At 39.6% G+C, this 23766-nt stretch overlaps 1 protein-coding gene across 1 annotated transcript; it reads left to right on the forward strand.

Moving 5' to 3' along the window:
* The first annotated feature begins 690 nt into the window (after window positions 1-690).
* LOC130885072 (olfactory receptor 11H6-like) lies at window positions 691-1629 on the forward strand. The gene has a single exon (XM_057786467.1). The coding sequence runs from the start codon at window positions 691-693 to the stop codon at window positions 1627-1629; it is 939 nt and encodes a 312-aa protein (XP_057642450.1).
* The last annotated feature ends 22137 nt before the right edge of the window (window positions 1630-23766 follow it).

Raw genomic sequence — 23766 nt, forward strand, 5'->3', positions numbered from 1 at the left:
GAAGCACTGGACTAAAGTCTAGGTGAAGAGATGGAAAGGACATGGGGAAGCACTGGACTGGAGTCTAGATGAGGTAGCATATTGGAATCTTTAACCTCATGTTCTCTCCTCTATGTTGTTTAAATTACATTAGCTTCACAGTGGTGGCACAAGCCATCCAGCACTCAGGAGGAAGAGGCAGGTAGATCTCTGGGAGTTCAAGGTCAACCTGTTCTACACAGTGAGATTCAGGACAGCCAGGGCTACATAGTAAGACCCTATCTCAGAAAACCAAAAATATTCTCATCTTTATAAGTGAATTAAGTGAGAAGCTGAGATATCAGTTTAACTTTTCCCAGATATTCTTCTGAGTTGTCAAGACCAGGGTTTTCCAAGACTGACTATACACTAAGGAATGAGAGAAGAAATATGTTTGTTTTTACATTTATTTTAATTCCAAGAAAAATTTTCAAAAAGGTTTCATAAGACTATTGATATTTACTGTTTTGACTGATCAATGGCTTATTATTGTGAATATAAATATATAAGTTATCTCAACAGCGATACTATTGGAATGTCCAATCAAACAACAAATAGAAAACACCGCTTTGGATACCCTGCCCTTTGGCCAGAATGTGTGTGCTCTTTCTTGAACAGGAGTCAGGAAACATAGTTTCTTAATATGTAATTATCTTCACAGAATAGAAGACAATGACCTCAGCCAGAAACACCTCCCATGCTGTGAGTTACTTCATCCTCTTAGGCTTCCCTTCCCGCAGAGAAATGCAGTTCTTCCTTTTCTCCATATTCTTTATGATTTACATTTTGACTTTGCTTGGAAATATGGCAATTGTATTTGCAGTGCACTGGGATCACCGACTCCACACCCCCATGTACATCCTGCTGGCCAACTTCTCCTTCCTAGAGATCTGCTACGTCAACTCTGATGTGCCCAACATGCTGGCCAACCTTCTCTCCATAACCAAAACCATCTCCTTCACTAGGTGCTTACTCCAGTTGTACTTCTTCTTCTCCTTGGGCACCACCGAATGCTTATTTCTGTCTATCATGGCCTACGACAGGTTCCTGGCAATCTGTCGCCCACTGCACTACCCCACTGTCATGACCATTAGGTTCTGTGGTAGCCTGGTCATATTTTGTTGGGTCTATGGGTTCCTTTGGTTTCTTATCCCAGTGATACTCATCACTCAGCTGCCATTTTGTGGCCCAAATGTGATTGATGACTTTCTTTGTGACCTCAGTCCCTTGCTAGACCTAGCTGCAGTCTGTGCCCCAATCTCAGGCACTGTTCTTATCTGTGGCACTATGAGCTCCCTCCTCATCTTTGCCACATTTTTTTACATTATCGGTTCATATGCTTTAGTGCTGAGGGCTGTAGTATGGATGCCTTCTGCTGCTGGCTCAAAGAAGGCTTTCTCCACCTGTTCATCACACCTGGCTGTGGTAACTCTATTTTATGGCTCAGTCATGATAACATATGTAAGTCCAGGTTCAGGACAAGCAAAGGGCATGCAAAAGTTCATAACGTTGTTCTACTCGGTTTTGACTCCTTTCTTCAACCCCATGATCTACAGCCTCCGAAATAAAGAAATGAAAGATGCCTTGAAAAAAGTTATAGGAGGTTCCTAGGAGGTCTTTGATATTACTGAATTATTTTGAGTGAGTTCAGAGTCCTGGACATGTTCAACAGTTGCCACAGGTTTCATGAATTGCAGAACAGCAATAAACAACATATTTGTACAGCACAACCCTATATGGCAGTGTCTTGAAGCCACTTGTCAGTAATGAGCTGAAAAACTTGCAGGCAGATGTGAACTTTTCAAAGAGAGACTCTTCAAAATTGTAAGTGCCACGCCATCAGCTTAGCTTTTGCCCTGACAGAATTTATTGTATCTCTTATTGCATGTTGCTTATAACATGTCTTTCTTTATTCTCTGTATTACAGTTAGCTTCCCACAGTCTGTTTATGCAGGACTTCTCATCTTCATTAAATTGTAAATTCCTTGAGAACTGGAACTACAATGCTGGTTGCTGTCATTTCAGAAGCCAACACAGCACATAAATGCCATGAAAGTAAATTTAAATAAAGATAAATAAAATGTTACAAGAACAGGCAGGCTGCCTGTGGACTTTCTCTGCTCTCTCTGTTCCCTCAGACCCAGTTCTCAGAGTTGCCCTTAGCACCGCAACAGAACACCAGCTGCAGCCTCCCCTGCCATCTGCCCATATCTCCTATAGATTCCTGCCTCATTGCTGTGTCCCAGTCCCTTGGTTGGGTGGACACCCCCAGCTCTGCCAGAAGACCAGGCTCTGGTCCTGCTTTACTCTTTCCTTTCCCCCAAACCCAATCTTCATGGTCACCCTATGAGCAGAATGACTTCTTTTCCCCCGCCACCAAAAAAAAAAAAAAAAAGAAAAAGAAACAAAGAGAACAATACAAATAATTGATGAAGCAGACAGTTGATTCATTGAGAAAATCAACATCAACAAGCCCTTAAAACTAAAAGATGGCAAGATAACATACAAATTTATACAATCAGAAACAAAATGGCAGACATAACAACAGATGGGGAGAAAATCCAGAGACTCATAAGGACTAATTTTAAAAACCTATACCCCACTAAATTGAAAAATCTAAAAGAATTGGATAATTTTCTCAATTGGTACCACTTATTGTAATGACATAAATGAATGCAGACAGATTATAAAAATATATACAGCTTTAATGGGGAAATAGACTTACAGGACCACAGGTTCCCAAAGAGAACAGGAAAGCAGAAAAAAAGGGGCTTCTGGGATCACGCCTGGCAGATTTATCAATAAACATTAGCCCGAGGCGAACATGCCCCCTAATGGGTGGGGCTTATCCCTACATCTCCCCCTTTTGTCTAAATAAGACAGAACTAAACCAAATACAACTATGTACAATAATAACAAATAATAAATATAACAAACAATATTGAGAACAAACGTTTTGCTAAACATTTTATCTCAAGGAGTCTAAATAACATAGAGAGTAACTACATTATATAATCTTCAACTCCGTCAAAGATCTGAGAAGGGAATAAATATTACTTAACAAACGAGAGGTATCCAAAATATGCAACAATTGACAGAGACAACTGACTACCTGGGCAATCACCCAAAGTCTCGTTTGCAAAGTTGAGTCAACCAACTTTGGCTAAGGCCTAACATAACTGACATACCATTCTTAGAAATATCCTACCCTGTCTTGGCAGGATAAGACAATCCTGTTTCATCCACGTAGGGATATTCTGTATCTTTGTTAGAAGTTGAGGTATGGGCTTTTCTTAACCCAAAGGCCAATTCTGCCAAGAAGACAAGCTCCCAGTGGAGTGTCTTTGGTGCTCAACGTTCTCTCGGGGGTAGAGTGCCATTGCCAGGAGTAATTGTGTCTCATTGGCACAGAATTTTAGGTTAGATTAAAGGCTATTTTCTACAGCTCTTCGAAGAGGCTGAAGATCATACTATCTATACTAAATATAATCTCTATGTATCTAAAAGACCCAATTAACCTAAAAATAAATATGACAAACATATAATTCTTAATACCTATCTAACTTGAAGACTAAAAGAATAAACAACTGTGCAATATATGAAGACAATGATCTTCAACTGTAAACAATGTCGTAGTATCAGAGGTAGAAATGTACATTGTAATATGGTAGATGTATCAATACAATATAGACAAAGTTATAAGCATACTCATACAAAAATAGAGGTAGGAACACTCACATTCAATATTCAATATATCAATATACAAGAAACAGTACCAATACAATTTTCTATAAACAGTAATTCACAAATACCAATCATCCCATAAAACCAGTTAATCCCCCTTCTTTTTTTTTTGAAAATACCCCTAATTCCATAAAAATATCACCCCATCCCCTCAACCCTAAACCAACCACTAAAAGATGTCCCTAACCCTGAGGGCAAACTCTGTTGGGAGAGGGAATGTTGTCCTCTAAGATTGCTTCTAGCTGACATGGGGGCGACGTTCTTCTTAAGGGGTCCTGTGAAAGTAAATGATGGTAAAATTCCCAAATTAACCTTTGATCTAAGAAAATTGTAACTAGTCTCTGAGCATTTTGAGAAGGTCGGGCCAGTGTGTTGTCAAAAATGTGCACCATTCGAAATTGTCTCGTGTAGTTGGTACTAAAAAACAGGTCTAATATTAGCGCTTTAAAAAAATCATGACGTCATAAAAACCAGATTAAGTTGATGTCGTGGGGCCCCATCTTCATCCTGGAAACTTCAAAGATTACTGTAGGAAAATTTATTGCTTGTTATGGGAAATTTAAACATTAACAACAAGGACATATACTGACATATAAAGAAAGACACAGATATGAGGAAAGGCAAAGAAAGTTTAAGACATATATATATACATATATATATATATATATATTAATACTTACAGAACATGTCCCTCCATCAGTAATTAAATATTCAGGGTCCCTTAAATTCTTTGAAGATGGGTATTTTCCTGTGGAGATAAGAAGAGAACCCTGCCCCCAACCTATCTGTATTACTTACCATCAGTATGATCGCCATCCATGTGATTGAATTGTTATTTATCTTTTCAAAGTGGCTTCTCTTCATCAAAACGAACCTTTATTAATTTTGACGGTATCCACAATTTTTCCTCACCTGTGGAGACAAGAGCAAATCCCCTTCCCCAATGCAGCACATCTCCTGGCTTCCATTGTGAGGTCAGCACATCCTTGAAATAAACTGGTTGATTTAGTTCAGTAGACTTTTCCATTATCCAATGTCTTTCTGCAGCCGATGTTCCCTTCTCATTAGCGTTGAGAAAATTCAAGGTTAACAAAGCATTATGTAACCTATTTCTGGGGGTGTTTTCCACCCCTTTCTGTTTATTCAACATATCCTTTATAGTTCGATTTGATCTTTCTATGACTGCTTGACCTGTAGGATTGTATGGGATACCTGTAACATGCTTGATATTGTAATAATCAAAAAAACGTTTCATTTTCCTAGAGACATAAGCAGGACCATTATCTGTCTTTATTTGTGTAGGTATACCCATGATAGCCATGACTTCTAATAAATGAGTGATAACTGAATCAGCTTTTTCTGAACTTAAAGCCGTTGCCCACTGAAAGCCTGAATACGTGTCAATGGTGTGATGAACATATTTTAATTTGCCAAATTCTGCAAAGTGGAACACATCCATCTGCCAGATTTCATTCCTTTGGGTGTCCTTTGGATTAGCCCCTGCAGGCAGTGGCGTTTGGTTATAGAAAGAGCAAGTAGGGCATTTCTTTACAATCTCCTTAGCTTGTTGCCATGTAATAGAAAACTCTTTCTTCAAACCTTTGCTATTAACATGATGTTTTTTATGAAATTCAGAGGCTTGTAGCACAGTACCAATCAATAATTGATCAATTTCTGCATTACCTTGTGCTAGAGGACCTGGCAGACCCGTATGGGCCAGATGTGTGTTATGTACATAGGGCAAAGCCTGTTCCTAATCAAATCTTGTACCTGGATAAACAATGAGGTTAGTTCTGTATCATCAGGTATAAATTCAGCAGTTTCAATATGTAAAATAACTCTTTCTGCATATTGTGAATCAGTAACTATATTAATAGGTTCTTTAAAATCCCTTAGCACCATAAGAATGGCATATAATTCTGCCTTCTGGACAGAATCATAAGGACTTTGTTCCACCTTACCCAAGTCTTCTGATTTGTAACCTGCCTTCCCTGATTTATTGGCATCAGTATAGAATGTATGGGCTCCAGTTATTGGAGCATCACGGACAATTCGAGGAAGGATCCAAGAAGTTCTCTTTATGAAGTTAAGCCTCTTGCTTTTTGGATAGTTGTTATTAATGTCTCCCAAAAAATTAGCACAAGCTATTTGCCATGGTTCATTATCTTCCCATAATTTCTTTAGTTCATCAGCAGTGAAAGGCACTATAATTTCTGCTGGGTCTATGCCTGCTAGTTGACAAAGTCTCAACTTGCCTTTTATAATTAACTCAGCGACTTTTTCCACATAAGTTTAGAGTTTCTTACTTGGTTTATGTGGTAAAAAAAATCCAGTCTAAGATAATATCATCTCTCTGCATTAAAATTCCTGTAGGGGAAATTTTTGATGGTAGTATGACGAGAATACCATCAAGCTCTGGATTTACCCTGTCCACATGCACCTGTTGTAATTTATCCTCAATCATTGTCGGTTCCTTTTCTGCTTCAGCTGTTAATTCTCTGGGACAGTTTAAATCTTTGTCACCATCCAAGGTTTTGTTCAAATGAATTATTAGATCAGGTGTTATTCCAATAGCTGGTCGTAGACTGGAAATGTCCCCTAACAGTCTTTGAAAGTCATTAAGAGTCCGTAGGCGATCTCTCCGAATTTGTGCCTTTTGTGTCTTAATTTTTTGCAAACCTATTTTATAACCTAAATAATTAACAGAATCTCCCTTCTGAATCTTTTCAGGAGCAATTTGCAATCCCCATTTAGGTAAAAGTATCTTTATTTCTTCAAAGAGTCTGTTCAAGGTATCCATGTTTGAATCAGATAACAAAATGTCATCTATGTAATAATATACTATCGATTTTGGAAATTTCTTGCGTATTATTTGCAATGGTTGATTCACAAAATATTGGCACGGGGGAGGCTATTTAACATACCCTGGGGGAGGACGGCCCAGTGGTACCTCCTCGAAGGTTGAGAATTATTATTAGTAGGCACTGTGAAGGCAAATTTTTCTCTATCTTCTTTTTGTAAAGGTATAGTGAAAAAACAATCCTTTAAATCAATAACTATGAGAGGCCATCCTTTTGGCAATAAAGAGAGCAAAGGAATTCCAGGTTGCAGAGGGCCCATAGGTTGAATAACCTTGTTGATAGCCCTGAGATCTGTCACCATTCTCCATTTACCTGATTTTTTCTTAACCACAAATACAGGAGAATTCCAAGGGCTGGTAGAGTCTTCTATATGTCCAGCATCTAATTGCTCTTGTACCAGCTGTTCTAAAGCCTGTAACTTTTCCTCAGCTAAAGGCCATTGCTTTGACCATATTGGTTTCTTAGTCAACCATTTTAGAGGCAAGGCTGTTGGTATCTCTGAAGGGACATCAATTGCTTATTCTTGTACAGCCAGAATGGCCAGTTTTCTCCATTTGTAACATTTTTTAATATTATTCACAGAAATATAGGCTCTAGAAGTAGCAAGAATGTTAATTTGGGTATTCCATTGTTGTAATAGGTCACGACCCCATAAATTCAATGCAATATTGGCTACATATGGCCTTAATTTTCCTATTTGTCCCTGGTCCGATACATTCAACCCATCTCATGCTCTTCCATACTCAAGATAGGGTTCCAATTCCCAGGAACTGAACATTTACATTCTGAAGAGGCCAATACGGATGCCAAGATTCTGGGGTAATTATACTTACATCTGCACCTGTGTCCAGCAGACCAGTAATAAAAATGCCATTTACACACACTCTTAGCTTTGGTCTTTGGTCATTTATAGAAGTTTGCCAAAACACACGGAATTCATCTTTCTGATCATTATTACTTGTAACAGTAGGCATGGGGCTTCCTAATTGTCCTGACGAGGCACGTTCTCTGCAGTAACTGGAAATGACTGAACCATGTTTGCCATGGGGGCCTGTGAGGCCCCCCCCTCACGTTTCCCGTCTGTATCAAGTTGCCTTGTCTATTTCTTGTAGACCTGCACTCATTCGTCCAATATCTGCCTTTTCCATATCTTCTACATAAACCTGAAGGCTGAGTCCTCCTATTTCTGTTATTTCTAGAAGATGCATTATTATTATTTCTGAAAATCCATTGTCTACAATTCCTTTTCATGTGACCCATTTTGCCACAATTAAAACATTTGGTATTCTGATGTTTCCTTTTACCATTGGAAATTGCTTCTTTTACCCATGCTTCAGTGCCATAGTCAAATGTATCAACATTCAATATATGCAAGACCCATTCTTCCAATGGCTCTGATCTTGGCTTTAAAGGTCCCAAAATCCTTTTGCATTCCACATTTGCATTTTCATAAGCCAAAGACTCGATCATTATACGTCTTGCTTCTGGGTCAAATATCCCTATTTGTACAGCTTTAGTTAGTCTTTGTAAAAAGTCAGTAAAGGGTTCTCTCTGACCCTGTTTAACTCTGACAAATGATTCCATTCTCTGTCCTGGGTCTTGCACCCTGTCCCAAGCCCTTAAGGCTGCTGTAGTACACATGGAGAGTGTGTTTTCATCCAAATTAGCTTGTTTCTGAGGGTCGGAAAAGAGCCCCTCTCCTAGAATTTGATCTATGGAAATCTCAATTCCCTTTGCTCTTTCCTGCTGTTCTAAAAGTCTAGCCTCTTGCCTGAATAAGCATTTCCATTTCAATTGCGGTCCACTCTCAAGTACAGCAGAGCTCAGCTGTAACTCGTCAGAGGAATTGCTTTGCTTGTTGTGGCCCAAGATTTTAGCATCTCTTTAACAAAAGAGGCATGCATCCCAAAAGTCATTACAGCCTGTTTAATTTCTTTGAGATCATTCATACGGACAGGTTCCCTTGTATCTTCCTTGATGACCCTAGGGTTTCTGGAACCAACCACTTTCTCTGTTGTTACTACTGGAAAGGCAGGTAGAGCTGTAGGTAGAGCTTTGTGGGAATTGTCCCGAAGAGATTTATCCACAGATGTAGTTAAAATTTGCCTTTCTACCCCTTGCTCTTCTTCATCAGAATTTAGAAATTCCTCAATCTTTTCAATTCTATTCACCATTGCCTTCTGCAATGTCTGAATCTCCTGTCCAGAATTATGTTCCAAAGCCTTCATTGAGGATTCTAAAGTATGAAGTTTGTCCATTAGAGATAACATCTCATCTTTGGACATAATTTTTATAGCATAAACCGTGCCTTCTTGTACTGACAATCTTTCCTCCAATCTGTCATGAGCTTTAGACAAAATCTGATTGTCACATTCAGCAGTTTTGATTCTCTCAGTTAATGTTTCAGTTCCTACTGAAAGGGACTGAAGCTTACGATTCAAATCAGCTGTTCCCTCTTCCATAGTAATGAATTTCTCCTTAACATCAGCCTGTACCTCTTCTAAATTTTGTTCAGTTTGTCGAGTTGTGTTAAACAAAGATCTGTTCTCTGCCTGGAGACCTTCAAACTGATTTTTGAGAAGATTGTTGTCCTTCTCAATTGTTTTTAAGTGTTCAACCTCGTCTCGTAAAGACTTTATCATATTTCTATTATCAAACCATATAATACCAAGGAAAACTACGAATCCCAGAAAGATCCATATCTGTGGGCTGACAGACACTTCTTGTAAAATCTCCCACATGGTACAATCGAAGAGGCTGTTAAAGTCTTTAATGGTAATGTTTTCAGACATTTTTCTTATTTATAAAAGAAAATTATTTACCTGTAATGACGTTTTCCTGCTAGTGGTGGTGAAAGAAATGCACCTGAGTCCACGTGGTCTAAGCCAGAGCCAGTCTGAAACAATTAACTCAAAACGAAAATTATTGTACTGCCTGAGAAGTTAGATTGGTCACGGAAGGGGTCACTTTGTCTGCTGCTATGGCGGCTTTTGCTTCAAAACGGCAGGTGCTTCCGTTAATTCAGGAAGTGGGGCTTAGCCAAGGCAGGCAGGGAACTGTTAACGTGCTCTGGCCCATGTAAGTCTGAAAGAAGGGGCAGGCCCACAGGCTAGGCAGAGGGGCCTAGTGGGGGTTGCCGCTCTGCAACTGTATCATGGCCTGGAGTGGGGGAAGGGAAAGCGAGCTGGGAGAGCGCTGTGAAAGCTAGCAGGCTATGCTCGTCCAATCGCACTTCCTGAGCTCAGGTAGCTAACTTGCTCGCAAAGGCTGGGAAAGATCGAGCATGCGCGCCCCCTGTGCCGGGGCAGGGGCAAAATAGCCCAACATTGGACGCCAAATGTAACGACATAAATGAATGCAGACAGATTATAAAAATATATACAGCTTTAATGGGGAAATAGACTTACAGGACCACAGGTTCTCGCGGAGAACAGGAAAGCAGAAAAAAGGGGCTGCTGGGATCACTCCTGGCAGATTTATCAGTAAACATTAGCCGGAGGCGAACACCCCCCTAATGGGTGGAGCTTATCCCTACAACTTACCAAAGTTAAATCAAGGTCAAATAAATAGTTTAAATAGACCTTTAATCCCTGGTGAAATAGAAATAAAAATCTCCCAAACAAAAAAAAAAAAAACAAACAAACAAAACAGTCAAGACAGTTTTAACTCAAAATTCAGAATTCTACCAGACTTTCAAGGAATAATTTATGCCAATATTTCTCAAATTATTCCACAAAATAGAACAAGGAACATTGGCCAAATCATTTTATGAGGCCACATTCATCCTGATACCCAAACCACAAAAAGATTCAGCAAAGAAAATTATAAACCTGTTTCTCATATGAACATAGATGCTAAAACACCGACAAGCCAAGTCCAAGAACACATCCACAGTATCCTCCACCATGACCAAGAACTTCATTCCAGAGATGCAGGAATAATTCATTCTATGAGAATCAGTAAATGTAATCAACTTTATAAATAAAATTAAAGAAGAAAAGCACATGATTGCTGTGGGATATTTCTGCACACTGTGTAAATTATGCTCTAATTTGTCTGATAAATTAGCTGACTGACTGTGTTCCCCCCTCCTTACAGTTCACGCGCCACTGTACCATACGCAAGTCGGGCAAGGGCCTGGAGATCAAAAGAACACACAAAGAGACCTGGGTCATTCGAGAGGAGATCAGCCGAATGCCATTTATTCAAACTTGGGGAAATCCTTATATACCTAGCTGTTGCACAAGGATTTCTGCCCAGGCAGGTGGGAAATTACCATACCATCGATGGAGTCAATGCCCTACAGCTAATCACCAGGCGGGGCAGAGGGAGCACAGGAACAAACAGAATGCTTTAGTTAGCTGAACAGAAACTGTCCTCAAGATGAACCCCAGGAACAAGGGTAGACCCGGGCCCTACAACTGACCAATAGCCAGGTAAGATAAGGTTAGGTGGAAAAGCCAAACTAAGAAAGATAGGGAGAAGAAGAGAGTAGTTGAGGGAGATGACAGCCAGGCACCGAGCAAGCAGGACATTTAGAAAATGAGCTGACAAGCCTTGAGCCATGTGGAAAAACATAGATAGAAATATGAGTTAATTGAAATTTAACAGTTATCTAATAAAACCTGAACTATTGCTCAAGCATCAATAATTAATATAAGCCTCTGAGTGATTATATGGAAACAGCTGCCGGACAGGACGAGACAGAGAAACCAACAATGACACATGATAATTGCATTAGATGCCAAAAAAATCTTTAGCAAAATCTAACATTCCTTCATGATAAAAGAGATTATAGATAAAAGGAATATACCTAAACATAATAAAAGCCATTTACAAGTCTATAGCTAACATCAAGTTAAATGGAAACTCGAATCAATTCCACGAAAATTAAGAGCAAGACAAAGTTGTTCACTGTCTCAATATCTATTCAATATAGTAGTTTATGCTTTAGCTAGAGCAATAAGACAACTGGAGAATATCAAAGAGGTATAAATCGAAAAGGAAAAAGGTGAAGTATCTTTATATGCAGATGATATGACAGTACATATAAGTGACCCTAAAAATTTTACCAGGGAACACTTACAGCTGATAAACACTTTCAGCAAAGTAGCTGAATAGATTATCAACTAAAATAAATCAACAGCCTCCTAAGCAAGGGACAAACTGAGAAATCAAATAGGAATCACCCTGCACAATAGCCTCAAATAATATGAAATATCTTAGGGTAACTCTAACCAAGCAGGTAAAAGAAAATGAAGAAGATAGCAAAAGATGCAAAGATCTCCCATGATCATGAATTTATAGAAGTCTAAAAATGACCATCGTACCAAAAGCAATTTACATATTCAATGCAATCCCCATCAAAATTTTAGCACAATTCTTTACAGACATTGAAAGAACTTTACTCAACTTCACCTGAAAAAATGAAAAAACAAGAATGAAACACTTCTGAACAACAAAAGAAATGGTGGAGATACCACCATCCCTGATTTCAAGTTGTACCTACTAGAGCTATGGTAATCAAAACCACATTGCACCCTAATTGCACACACTTCCCATCCTCCCAGATCTACCTGTAAAATAAGAGAAGAAGAAAGAAAACAAACAAACAAAAAAAGCACAAGTCCAATTTTTGTTGCCCATATACTTGCTGGAGTGTGGTCAAACTTTCAGTGGCCAGTTCCTCAAAGAAAACTGAGTCCTTCCCCAACCACACCCATTGCCAGCTGTACTTGCTACCAGAGACCTTTAGTCGCAACACATGGCACAGACTCAGGTAAGCTACATTCACTCTCCCTCTTCTCCTCCACTCCACTTAACTACACCACATCTAACCTCCAAGCCTTCCCAGACTCCTGCATCCTGTGGCCAGGTCCAGTCTGGTAAATTCCTTCAAACTAATCCCCTTTCACTGCCTTTGATCTTCAGACCTAGCCAGGGTCTCACACCCTTTCTACGGCTCATTCTGATTAGTACTGTCTTTACTGTTACCAACACCCCACTTGTCCCTGGAATCACGTACTGTATGCCATTCCATCCCAAGAAGACTTCCTGACCTTAGCCCTCTGATGGTACCTGCAACCAACAAACCTAGTGCTAGTGGTACAGCTTGCAGTCATTCACACAGGAAAAGACTTTCTGCAGAAGATAGCAATAGCACAGACACTAAGTCTAACAATAAACAGGATCTCATAATATTGAAGTTTCCACATGATAAAGGACACGGTTATTGTATGGCCAGAGAAAACTAACATTAGCATACTAAAAGCTATATAAAAGAAATCCACAGACAGCATCATCCTAAATGGAGAAAACTTTAAAAACATCAGAAATGAAACAGGGGCGTCCACTATCTGCACTCCATTTCAACATTGTTCTTGTAGTACTACTATCTGGAGCAATAAGGCAAAAAGAAGAAAATTAGAGGGATGCAAAGAGGGAAAGAAAAAGGTGACACAATATTATTCGTTGGAAATCACAGAAATCCTATCATCAGAAAACTTCTCGAAATAATAAACAAATTTCAGGATGTGAATGGGCACAGAATCACCCTTCACAAATCAGCAGCGTTTAGTACATGAGCAACAAACATATAAAGGAGATTAGGGACACAAGGACATGCACAATATCCTCAAAGGATCTGGGAATAAAACAAATCAAGGAAGCACAGGACCTCTGAAGAAAGAGAGTAGAAAATGGAAAGATACCCATCCCATTCTCATGTCTAGACGTTAAAGTGACCATTCTTCCAAGAACTATTTACACACATGAAATCCCACTCAATATCCTGATCTCATTCCTTATAAAGGTTTTTTTTTAAAAAAAAAAACTACCTTGAAATTCATATGGAGCCATAAAAGACTCCAGATAGACAATGCAATCCTGTGAAATAAGGACCAATGTTGGAGACATTTAAACTCCAGACCTTGGGATACATTACAGAGAGAAGTCAGACAAACACTGCCCCGTGCCCTTGAGGACCCCCAGGGAGGCAGGCCAGACACCACTATAAAGAACAATATGTGATGCAGAGGGAGGAAAGCTAGAAAAATGGAGCAGGGCATGAGCTATGGAGAGAGGTAGAACTGGAGATTGACGGTCCATGGAATGATATACAGCATCCTGGAGTTTATGCATATGCAGACCGGAACTGCTGAACCTGCCATCTTGCCATGAGATCCCCTGACTCTGGGCAACAACAAAGGTCCGAGATGAAGGAAGCTTCACTCTTCTGGATTAGACCTCCTCAAAAGGCTACTATGGACTGAAATGCCACTGGAAGTCATGTTAGTGTCACAGGTACAGGCTGCTTCCCTGTGTTGAAGCCCACGTGGACATACACAGTCTGTACTGCTGCCTGATGACTTGGTAATGTCCTCGGGCTTAACTGCTCGGGTCACCAAGTTGAAATGAGTGATGTGTGCAATTGCCTGAGGCCATGCAGAGGCTGGTGACCCATGCAGCAACTAAGGACCATGAGTGGGTCAGTGGACCCCTATAAAACACAGGGCCTTATTGATGTCTATACCCCATGTTACCACCCAAGCCCATGAGAACCCTGTGGCCTGGGTTAGCACCTGGAGTCATATCCATGTGAATGAGGAAGCTTGCCCCACCCCTGGTGGGAGAACTGGCCCTGCCTTTGTCACTGCAAACTGGTGCAGGCATCATGGAAATCGGTGTGAAAATTCTCGGATACGTAAAGTTTAAGCTTCCACACAATCCGTCTTTACCACTCTTTGTCATATGCCCAAAGAACTCAACATAACTCCAAAGATACAGCTCAGCCATGATTATTACTGCTCTAGTTGCAATAGCAAAAAAAAATGGAAGCAACCTAATTGTCCTACAACTGATGAATGGATGACAAAATGTGGACATAGGCACTTTGGAACATTATTCATCTGTAAATAAAAATAAAATCATGAATTTTTCAGGTAAATGGATGGAACTAGAAGAGATCATATTCAATGAATGAGGTAACCCAGTTCCAAAAGACAAATGTCTCACGTTTTCTTTTATTGGAGGCTCCTAGCTCAAATCTTCTGAAGAGTATAGTCTATAGTAAATACAGAAAGCAGGAAAGTAAGACAGGACAGCTGACAGGATGGGGTGCTAGGGAACAATGGAGAGAAGAATAGCCAGGTGCAAGTAATCTGATCAGGAAAATGGGAAAGGGTGACTCCTTAGGAAAAGGGAGGAGTAAATACATAAGGAGGTAAGAATAGGGTTAAAAGGAAAGGCAGGAAACTTGTGACCTGACAAGTGAAGTGAGAAAAGATGGGCGCTTTGGGGAAGGAGGAGAAGATGGGAGGGAAAGGGGGAACAGCAGGATACAAGTTATCTAACAGGTAAAATGGGAGAGGGGACTCTTTAAGAAAAAGAAAGAGAAGTAAATGCAGAATAAAGAGGGAGGTGGACAAAATAACAATATAGATGGCTTTAAAGGCCACAAAGAACCGTATTATTAACTATTTGCCTAAAAACATAACGCATTCAATTCAGTGTATAAATATATATGTATAGTTGTAATAAGCTTTTCTATTCTGGGCTAATGCTCCTGCCAAGAGCTGAAGACATCCTAAAAAAGTATCAAACATGAGATGCCATCCTTTGAGTTGTTGACCAAGGATTTCTAAGTGACTACCAACAGTAGCCTCTTGCTGCTGTCCTTGGTTACTTCCCAAAAGTGGAAAGCTGGCCTCTACTGCTGAAGATACTGTGCACTTCAGAACCAGGGCCCAGAGACCATTGAACTGGAACTGACCTGAAGGCTTCTCCTTGAGAACTAGATTTTATTGTACCAGAGAGCACTGTGTGATCTTCCAAAGGAACAACACAACCAATAGTTCTATCCAGCTATGATGACCATATCAGCATGGCAGGCTAACCCTAAGATATAGCTATGCCTTGCGTCGCCTGGCAGAAACCAACAGCTCTCTGATTAAACTTAAGACCCTCTCAACAAGATGGAGACCATGCCTGGAAATGGAAGCCTAGATAACTCCTCAATGTGAATGTAGTCATTCACGGTTATTGGAGGAGAATCTACAACCACAAATTTACTAAACCAGAATAATTGCTAGCAGGATTTGCACTAAATATACCCACATGTAAGTGTAGTTTTCACTCACATCAAGGAAACTTATCTTTGCAGTAAATATAGATTACTATATTGATGGGGGTTCCATATGCCTTATCATCAGTTGTAACTGGCAACACTAAACAATGCTATTTGTTACAAATCAAGATTCAATAGGTGCTACTGAGCTAAATGTCTTGGATATCCTTATATTCGTCTCATATAAAGATGACTCACCTAACCCTTCACCTCGTAGCCTTCTGCCTCTAATAACTGCAGCCTTACACACGACTCTTCTGACCCAATGCTTTCTGCACTAATGCTAGTAAAGGCATAGAGCCCCAGATTCATGGATGTAAAGCAGTTCCTGACTCTAATTAAATCATGTTTCAGCCAAAATTTTACCTAACAATTTAGAATCCTGTCTTCTTATTTTATATTTAAAAATATTTTATTATTTTTTTTAATTTATTTATTTACTTATTAAAGATTTCTGCCTCCTCCCCACCACCACCACCCATTTCCCTCCCCCTCACCCAACCAAGTCCCCCTCCCTCGTCAGCCCGAAGAGCAATCAGGGTTCCCTGACCTGTGGGAAGTCCAAGGACCACCCACCTCCATCCAGGTCTAGTAAGGTGGGCATCCAAAGTGCCTAGGCTCCCACAAAGCCAGTATGTACAGTAGGGTCAATAACCCATTGCCATTGTTCTTGAGTTCTCAGTAGTCCTCAATGTCCACTATGTTCAGCAAGTCCGGTTTTATCCCATGCTTTTTCAGACCCAGGCCAGCTGGCCTTGGTGAGTTCCCGATAGAACATGCCCATTGTCTCAGTGTGTGGGTGCACCCCTCGCGGTCCTGAGTTCCTTGCTCGTGCTCTCTCTCCTTCTGCTCCTGAACAAATTGTGCAGGCAAAACTGGATGTCAATCTGTAGAAGAATGAAAATAGATCCATATCTATCACCATGCACAAAACTCAAGTCCAAATGGATTAAAGACCTCAATATCAGTCTGAACACACTGAACCTGATAGAAGAGAAAGTGGGAAGTACTCTACAACACATGGGCACAGGAGACCACTTCCTACGTATAACCCCAGCAGCACAGACCTTAAGGGCATCAATGAATAAATGGGACCTCCTGAGACTGAGAAGCTTCTGTAAAGCATAGAATCCTGTCTTCTAAAATGGTGTGATCAATTTAAGTACTTTTGAAAGGATCGATTCTTTGAGGTTTCTAAGAAATTTTTCAAATTTCCTAAATCAGAATCTTTTAAATAAATTTGTCAGTGATCTTTTTAACATATTATCTGACTTGATTTGGAAGTGTTTTATTGACAGTTTCTCCATGTGTGCTTATTAGGGCAAACTAGCCTACAACTTTTTGCTCTGGTTGTTATTGATGTATTTGACTTTGATATCAAGAAGTCCTGGCTTCTTAGAAAGAGTTTAGCAGTGTTCTTTCCCTTTCTCATCTGTGAAACAGTCTGTGAAATATTGGTGTTAGCTCTTCCTTAAAGGTCTGGCAAAATTTATCAGTGAATCTGTGTGAACATGGACATTTTTGGCTGCAATTTTTTTACCTTCCTTTGATGTCTACTCATATGTTAAAGGCCTAATTAATTATCACATCTTAATTGATTTTGGGCCCTCTTCTGGTGTAGAAATACATCCACTTCTTATATACTTCCCAGTTTAGTGGACTATAAGTTGTTAAAATGTGGACAAATAGGAATTTTAATAATTTTACAAATTCTTTGATAATTTCATTTATTTTGATCATATTCACTAGCCTCTACCAATTCCTTCTGGATTACACCCACACCATCAGCCTCATGTTCTCTTTAACCACAGTATTTGCACTTCCCAAATACTCTTGGGTGTGGGGCCTAACCTGGATTGTGTTTGACTTACCCAGGGTCATACCTATAAAGAGTATTAACTTTCCTTTCCCAGAACCTGTCAGTTGTCAATAGTTCCTCATTTAGGGGTAGGTCTTTAAGAAAACACTTTCCCACAAATTAGATTTGGTCTGACTTGTTCTTGCACAGGTCTTGTGCATGCTGTCACAACTGGTGTGAGCTTGTATTGAAAAACCTTCATTTTCAAGGGTGGTGGGAGAAATCCCCCAGTCTCAATAATTCAGGCCAACAGATGCAATCAGCAAGAGGTGTCTTTATTACAGACAGGCGCCTGAGGGTGTAACAGTAGCTTACTCCAACTGCCCACCCCAGGCAAATTCAAACAGCCATATTTATAGGGAAAAATGATTACATAAGAGGGTAGTATAGTACAAGCATTTCATTGGCTCTCAAATTGGTGGGTTTAGCTCATCCTGGGAATGGCCCCATGTCTATTCTCGGATTTCCCAAAAAAAAAACCATAAAGACAGATAAAACACCCTGTAGCAAGTTGACAATTTAGATAGGATGTCTTGGGGAGTGGAGTATCCCCGAAAAACCACAAAGCTAGATAGAGCACTCTGCAGCAAGTTTGACAATTTAGATAAACTGCCTTGGGGGGTGGAGGATTCCCTCTTCTTAGCCTAGTCAGTGAGTCTGCAACCCATAGACACCCAGTTTTAGCATCGGCTGAGCTGAGGGGCCCAGCTGAATTTCAGCAAAGTTTAACATAGTACATGGGCATGGGGGTCTTTCAAGTATGGGGGTCTTTCAGTATGTGCAGCTGCCCTGTGTATCCAGAAAGTACTTCCTTCTTGTGGTCACTTACAATCTATGGCTCTACAATCTTTCCGTCCCATCTTCCCTGATACCTCCAAATCTTGGGGCAGAAAGTATAAGATAAATGTCCCACTTAGGACTGAGCATGCCACGGTCTCTATTCCCCGTACAATGACTACTTGTGGTTCTTTGTGTTAATTATCATCTGCTTCAAGAAGAAAATTCCCTGATGCTAGCGATCTTATTCCTCTGAATCCTCATGAGCTGGGCCCCCACAATCTGTATTACTCTCACACTGCCCTCCTCCAGTCTCCTGCTAGAATGGTTTGCTAAGCACTGCTTATAGCATTCAACCATTTTTCTATTCCAAAGTTCCAAAGTCTTCCACGGCCTCAAAAATCAAAAGTGATCAGGTTCCTCACACCAGTATCCAACTCCTGGTACCCAAATCTGTATTCATTGTGTTTCTGTTTCTTTCTCTCTCTCTTTCTCTCTCTCTCTCTGTCTCTCTCTGTGACTCTCTGTCTGTCTCAGAGATTTAAAGTGTTCATTGTAGAGGTCTTTTACCTCCTTGGTTAGGTTTATTCCTGGATGTTGTATCTTCTTTGAAGTTATTGTGAATAAGAGTGTGGCCATGATTTCTTTATTAACATGTATGTTGTTGGTATATAAAAAGGCTACTGATTTTTGTAAGTGTATTTTAAATCCCATAAGTATAATCTAAGGCTCAGAGAATGTAACACCCGCTTCTGTGTTACCCCCTCGGTACAGTTCGTGCGCCACTGTGCCGTACACGAGTCAGGCAAGGGCCTGGAGATTGAAAGAACACACAAGAGACCTGGGTCATTCTAAAGGAGACCAGCTGGATGCTGTTTATTTAACCTTGGGGAAATCCTTATATACCTCACTGCTGCACAAGAATTTCTGCCCAGGCAGGTGGGAAATTACCACACCAAAGATGGAGTCAACAATGCCCTACAGCTAATCACCAGGTGGGACAGAGGGAGCACAGGAGAAAACAGAATGTTTTAGCTGGCTGACCAGAAACTATCCTCAAGATGAACCCCAAGAACAAGGGTAGACCCGGGCCCTACAAAAGGACATCTCAGAAGAGGGAGAAGAAAGATTGTAAAAGCCGGAAGACCAGTCTGTCTACTGTTAGAGTGTATCTTTGATATTAGGAAGGAAAGCTACAACCATAGCATCTTAACAATACAGTTACCTAAACAGAACCTACAGAATGAAAATGCCAATTCATGTAACAATGTGAATGCATAAAATATCAACAAGACTTCACCTATAGATGAAGAGCTATAGGCAATCAGTAATTGCTCAAATAGGGAAAACATCAGTCTTCTTCAAAGATAAGCCCCCAGTTGGTTATCCAAAACCAAGCGGTAATCCTAAAAAACGCACACATGAGCAACACTAATAGACTCTGCATATTGCATTTATATATCCACATGTATGTATATAGTGAAAAACCCTCATTTTCAAGGGCGGTGGGAGAAATCCCCCAGTCTCAATAATTCAGGCCAACAGATGCAATCAGCAAGAGGTATCTTTAATGATTACACAGGCGCCTGAGGGTGCAACAGTAGCTTACCTCAAATTCAAACAGCCATATTTATAGGGAAAAATGATTACATAAGAGGGTAGTATAGTACAAGCATTTCATTGGCTCTCAAATTGGTGGGTTTAGCTCATCCTGGGAATGGCCCCATGTCTATTCTCGAATTTCCCCGAAAAACCATAAAGACAGATAAAAGACCCTGTAGCAAGTTGACAATTTAGATAGGATGTCTTGAGGGGTGGTGTATCCCTCTCCTTAGCCTAGTCAGTGAGTCTGCAACCCATAGATATCCAGTTTTAGCATTGGCTGAGCCCAGGGGCCCAGCTAAATTTTTAGCAGAATTTAACATAGTATGTGGGCACGGGGGTCTTTCAAGTATGGGAGGGGGTCTTTCAATAGTTCACAATAATAATTTAAGGAAAATATAGGTGGGGATATAGAGATGGACATGGGAGGAATTAGGGGAAGGAGTGGGGTATGGATAAATATGATAAAATAAGGATATTAAATTCTCAAATAATTAGTAAAATACTACATTTTTTTTGGAAAAGAGGAAAGCACAGGTTACCTTAGTGTCAGACAAGCACAGGCAAATCTGAAGCCCAGCTGTGAGTATTAGATGAATGCAATTCTTCTTTTCAGGGTGGAAAGAATTTTTTATTGACTGTATAATAAGCACTTACAGGAGTTATAAGCAGTGTTGTTGGGTGATCAATCAACTAATCAATTATATTATTAATTTACTTTTAATTAAACTTCTGTAAGAAGCTTGAAACACAAAATATATCACCTTGAACACAAAAAAAGGAAGCAGAAATTAAGGCATGCCCCTAAGGAAAGCTAGTAACCAGCACAGAGCTGTCCCCTGACACTGCTCTTCCAGAATCAGTAAATGGATCCTCAAGGGCCTGAAGAAATGATCAACAGACAGGCCCTACTTAAAACCCTACACCCTCAGGGAAGGAGCTTAAGTGTCCTCCTCCCCATTGCCATAGTTCCTTATTTTTTCTTTACAAAAAGAAGAAGAAAAACATTGACATACTCTAAGGAAATAAGAATAAAAAGACAAATTTCTAAGATACTTCAACTTGGATTCCCTTTTCTGATACAGGTAATAAGGTAATATAGCCTTAGAAAATAAAATATTAATGTAGTTGTAGAATCTAATAGCTTCTATCCACAGTTGTCTGAATTTCTGACATACAACCAATGTTTCTTTAGCTTCTACTGGTCAGGACTCAGGGCAAGATCCCTCCATAACCTTTTAGATTGCCACAATCATGCCACATTGTAGCTAAGGACATGGTGTTGTTTTCTTAAGGCTAATAAAGAAAACCCTTAGCTTCAGGGGTTTTTCTAATAAACATAACTGTGTGCTATTAGTCTCAATATGAATAGTAAACATCTTTTTAACAAATAGTTACACACATTACAGACACGGCATCCCCTTGCTGTGTTTGTACAGACAGTTACACACATTACAGACACGGCATCCCCTTGCTGTGTTTGTACAGATGACAGTTACACAGCATTACGACACGGCATCCCCTTGCTGTGTTTGTACAGACAGTTACACACATTACAGACACGGCATCCCCTTGCTGTGTTTGTACAGACAGTTACACACATTACAGACACAACATCTCCTTCCTGTGTTTGTACAGATAGTTACACACATTACAGACATGGCATCCCTTGCTGTGTTTGTACAGATGAACAAGAGGACACAGTGATTCTGTGACATGACTCTGGACTGGCTGTGGAGATAAGAGACTTTGGCAGTAAGACTTTGGAAAAAATAAAATATGCAGGCAATGCTTTTCTTTCCACTGTGTGACAGCCTGATTCATTCATTCAGACTTTACTTCTTTTCTGCAGTTGACTAATTATCAAGGAAGCAAATCCCCCAAAGAGATACTCAATGTTCCAAATATCCTGAGTTCTTAAACGTGTTGTCATTCATATCTGTGCTCACAATATCTTTAGACAGTGAAAGAATGGCATAATACAAAGTATATTAGAGTTTTTATACTTGTTTTAAATTTACCATCTAAGGCAATATAGTTTGACAGTTGAAACATTATCTCAGCCTCTAATTATATGTCTTTAAAATCTGAGTGGAAACGACATCCAGCAAATGTAACGTTATGACACGGGACAGAATCTGTTCTTCCACGACAAAGGCACTAAAATGAATAAAGACATAAATTAGGATATAAACAGATAAAATATTGGGAAATTTTACTAGTCCCAGAGTCCCACTGTCCCTAAAGTCAGATAAAACCCAGAAGTGGATAAAGATCAGAGAGAAAAATCTTTCATGCAAATTTTATTAGTTCCAAAATATCGATAAGTTTACTAATCACATTTTCAAAAATTACATTGACTTCCTTCTCTCCTGGTAGTTTGTCTTTCATCTGAAGGCTTACTGTTTTGAAATTTTTATATAGAATATTGTCAGACTCCTTGTATAATTACTTCAACATTAAAAGGAAATTGTTGTTGAATGATATTATATGGCAAACAATCAAAAGAAGGTATTTTCGTATTCTTTGTGCATGTTCTATTTATAGAATTTAACCAAGTTCAACATCTAAGTTCAGTATTACTAAGCAAAGAGAGTTGGGGTCATTTGATTTAGAGAAACATAAAGCTGTTTTGCGGAAGGATAACCATCCACAGTCACTCTGCCTTGAGGTACTCCCAAGCACTAACGGGGAGAGGAGGAAGAGAAAAAAGAAGAGGAGGAGAAAAAGAACAAGAAGAGGAAGGGGGGTGGAGGAGGAAATCGTCTTTAGGTTTTCAAGGTACTTAAATTAATATTACAGCAAAAGTTACAGAATCCAGCTTTCACATGACTGGGCTGGGAGCAGACCTTTGGTGACATATTCATAACACAAAGAATCGAATATCTACTTCAGACAATATAATTAACGCTGATTTTATATTTCAGTTACATGTACTCTTGATGGCTGGAAACCTGCTTAACAGAAGTAAAATGCAGCTATTTTGCGCAATTAATCTAAATGTCTTAATCCCAAAATTGATAGATTGCATTATCAGATAACATGAATCAACATATCAGAAAAGAATATTCCTCAAAAAGTTTCCATTCCACATCCACACAATATCAGTCACTGTGAGTTGTGTTCTTGTCCCACAGCCCTCTCTCTCATTGGTTATTTTTCTGAGTTCTTGTTGCAGGTTTTTTAACAGACAAAATGATTCCAAATGACTTAGAAACAATTAACTTCTCAACAGAATTGAGAAACCCATGGCAACGTTTCCTTATTTATTGTTTAATTGCTTGGAATTATACCCTTAACTAATCTTCTTTGAGAATGGGCTATATTCAAGAAGTGGGGTTAAGAAGCATCTACTTTAATAAATGGGTGCATATGAGCACCCAGATGGTGAAGAAGCAAGCACAGGACCTGCATGGGGACCCTCTGTGTACATTATAGCTCTTAGCTTAGTGTTACTATGGGACTCTTGACTTGGAGAAAGAATAGGATTCTGGCTTTTGCCTGCTCTTAGCACACTTTTCCTCCAGTTGAGTTGCTGTGTCCTACTTCAAAATTATAGTTTTGTTTCATCTTATTATATTTTATTTTGTCATGCTTGGCTGTTATTTATTAGAAGCCTGTCCTTTTCTAATGATAGACAGAAAGAGAGAGGATCCCGAGGGAAGGGAATGTGAGAGGAACTGGGAAGAGTAGAGGGAGAGAAAATTATAGTAAGGACATATTGTATGAAAAAATAATTTATTGTCAATAAAAGAAAATGGATTTAAAGAATTTTTTAAAAA

Source organism: Chionomys nivalis, chromosome 12 (genome assembly GCF_950005125.1).
Source record: "Chionomys nivalis chromosome 12, mChiNiv1.1, whole genome shotgun sequence".
NCBI lineage: Eukaryota > Metazoa > Chordata > Mammalia > Rodentia > Cricetidae > Chionomys > Chionomys nivalis.